General features: G+C 34.9%; 1 protein-coding gene across 1 annotated transcript; it reads left to right on the forward strand.

The window, feature by feature from the left end:
* The first annotated feature begins 213 nt into the window (after window positions 1-213).
* On the forward strand, window positions 214-1,279 carry LOC129941677 (uncharacterized oxidoreductase TM_0325-like). The gene is made up of 2 exons (XM_056050373.1): window positions 214-334; window positions 405-1,279. The coding sequence occupies exon 2, from the start codon at window positions 413-415 to the stop codon at window positions 1,178-1,180; it is 768 nt and encodes a 255-aa protein (XP_055906348.1). The 5' UTR covers window positions 214-334; window positions 405-412; the 3' UTR covers window positions 1,181-1,279.
* Window positions 1,280-2,959: the final 1,680 nt, after the last annotated feature.

Below are 2,959 nucleotides of genomic sequence, written 5' to 3' on the forward strand. Positions count from 1 at the left end.
ACACTTTCTTATACTTATGTAACTTATTCGAAGGTATTTATGTATGTCTTACAAAAATTTCTTCAAAGTTTGTCTATGAAAGTTAATTTTTAAATTTAAATTTGTAGAAGATTGGAAAGATTATTTTTGTGAGATTCCAAAAAAGCACTCATTTTTCGAATGTGCTTCTGGTTCAACCCTAATTCCAGTCCATTCTGACAATCAATTCATTTTGTTTTTGTTTGCTCGCGAATGGTTGATAAGAGGAATATTTTTGATATGAGAAATGAGATTTATTTTTTATTTCACCTTCGTGCCTGTAGGTTACTTTATATTTTTCTAACTTAACAAATTGGTTCGTATCGAGTTATTATTTATATTTTTTTCACATTTCTACAAATAAAAAAATATCTACTTTACCACAGAATAAATCATGAACTTTGCCGGGAAAGTTGTCCTCATAACTGGAGCAAGTTCAGGTATTGGAGCAGCAGCAGCTGAAACGTTTGCCAAACTTGGAGCTAGTCTGGTGCTAACTGGACGTAATATTGAGAACCTTAAAGAAGTTGCTGTCAAGTGCTCCGGTGTTAATCAATTACCACTTGTCGTGCCCGGCGATGTTACCAAGGAGGCCGACAATGAAAAGTTAGTCGCAGCAACTCTAGAAAAATATGGCAAACTTGATGTGTTGGTAAATAATGCTGGGATTATTGAAACTGGCAACATTGAAAATACTAACATGGAACAATACGATCGGGTTATGAATACCAATATAAGATCAATTTATCATCTAACAATGTTGGCGGTGCCACATTTGGTGAAAACTAAAGGAAATATAGTCAATGTTTCGAGTGTCAATGGTATTCGTTCGTTCCCAGGTGTCTTAGCGTATAATATTTCGAAAATGGCAGTCGATCAATTTACTAGGTGTGTTGCTTTGGAATTGGCTGCAAAAGGTGTTCGTTGTAATTGTGTTAATCCTGGAGTGACAGTAACAAATTTGCACAAGCGTGGAGGAATGGACGATGAGACTTATGATAAGTTCTTAAAGCACTCACAGACTACCCATGCTCTTGGCCGACCGGGTACAGCAGATGAAGTGGCTCAAGCTATTGCTTTCTTAGCCAGTGATTTGGCTAGCTTTTCGACTGGAGTTAGTCTGCCTGTTGATGGAGGTCGTCATGCTATGTGCCCACGTTAATTGTGTATTTGGAACTTCTTCCAAAAAATAATAAAACTGGCATTTATGTAATCAATTTCTTATATTTTTAATAAATGTTGATATTTTAACTAACTTTAACTTGGGACTTTTTTCAGTAATAGGTATTCATCATCATCGTAATCGACTCGACAGCCGGGATCCGGTCCTAGCTTCATTTAACAATCCTTTCCTTCTTCCTTCTTAAACTGACTTTTCAGAGGTCTCGCGTTCAATCCCTGCTTGCGCTACCCAAAAGTAATTCTCGTTATAAAAAGTGTGCTTACTTAAATTAGCAATTCGGATGGGGCATAAAAATTGTATGTTCCCTCCATTCCTAATATTGGGCAGGTTCAGCTAACATAGGGGACTTTATCATGAATCAATGCATTTTTATTCAGCAGCAAGGGAACTAATACAAATCAGAACGAAAAGTCAGTCGAACTGATGGAATCGAACCCGAAGCGAGAGGTGTTGCAAAGCTTGGTTCTTCAAAAAAAACCAAAAGTAATATTGGGATCAATTTGCTAAAACCCTCAACTCACTTGGGCGACCTGCTCGCAATGGAAAAGAAAAATTATCGAACGACCAAGGAACATTGAACGTTCTTCTGTTTGGTACCACGTTTCAAGAACTCACTTAAGATTACTGGAGTTCCATACTAAGGAATTATGGGTTGATCCCGGATGTCTTGAGTCAACATAACGAATACGCATTTTATTATCACACAAGTTGGACTTAACTTGTCTTCAATTGCACACACAATTTCTTTTAATACTAAGGAAACCGAGGATTGTGACAGCCCTAAGTCAAAATCATCCTACGCTGCTCTGATAACTCTCACTAGCAAAAAAAATCCAAGGGCAGAAGCTAATTTTAGTATAGCAGGTATTAAGGAGGTGCTTGCATTTTTGAATTGGCTTTCCAACTTGTTTAATACGAATACAAACGCTTTCTTATTCGGTCCAAAATATGATCTGAAACTTAAGGAATTTATTAGAATTAAAAGAACTTCCAGTAGGTACAACAAATTTTTTTTACTTACAGATGATTAGGGAGTTCCAAGAAATTAGAGTTGTCTCGGATATTCTTCCGCAGTCGAAGAATTCTTACTTTTTTCTGTAATAACAAACCTACATATGTTGCTTATCATTTTGGTTTGTTTTGTATTTTTATTAAATATGAAAATTATCAATTAATAAACCCAACAGTTTTTTGATATTTAATGGGTTGACGTTTATTTATGCCTGTTATTTTGTGTGTTTATGGTAGCATTGAATTTCGAACTCGAATTGTAAAGTTCGCCAACCGTGGTATGTCGAATGTGTTAGTTCGCTAATGAAAATATCCCACATTAAACTTTCGATTAGCCAACTATAATAGGAGTATACTTTTAGTTTATAGAACAAAAAGAACAACCAAAATTACTTTCTTCAAAACACTCCTCAGCAAGCTACAAGTTTACCACGATTTGTTTTTTGTATTGTAAAGAAATATAAGTTATTTCTTTTCCTAATTGACAAGGAATCTTTTTATAGAAAGCATTAAATAAAGTTGTGCAGAAAATAAATAAATAATAGAGTAAAAAAGTTCAGCTTTCAGTTGAATGAAAAAACATTATCAACTGTCATTTTGATTGAAGTAGACTTGATTTGATAGTTAGGGAGATTTTTCTTGACTTACTTTCCATTAAAGTTGCTTTAATTTTTGGCAGTTGGCCAATCAGATACTAGAAACTTTTTTAACTCTCAACTCCCTTAAGTCGTCTGAATTTGCCCATTA

The sequence above is a fragment of the Eupeodes corollae genome, chromosome 1 (genome assembly GCF_945859685.1).
Source record: "Eupeodes corollae chromosome 1, idEupCoro1.1, whole genome shotgun sequence".
Classification (NCBI taxonomy): domain Eukaryota; kingdom Metazoa; phylum Arthropoda; class Insecta; order Diptera; family Syrphidae; genus Eupeodes; species Eupeodes corollae.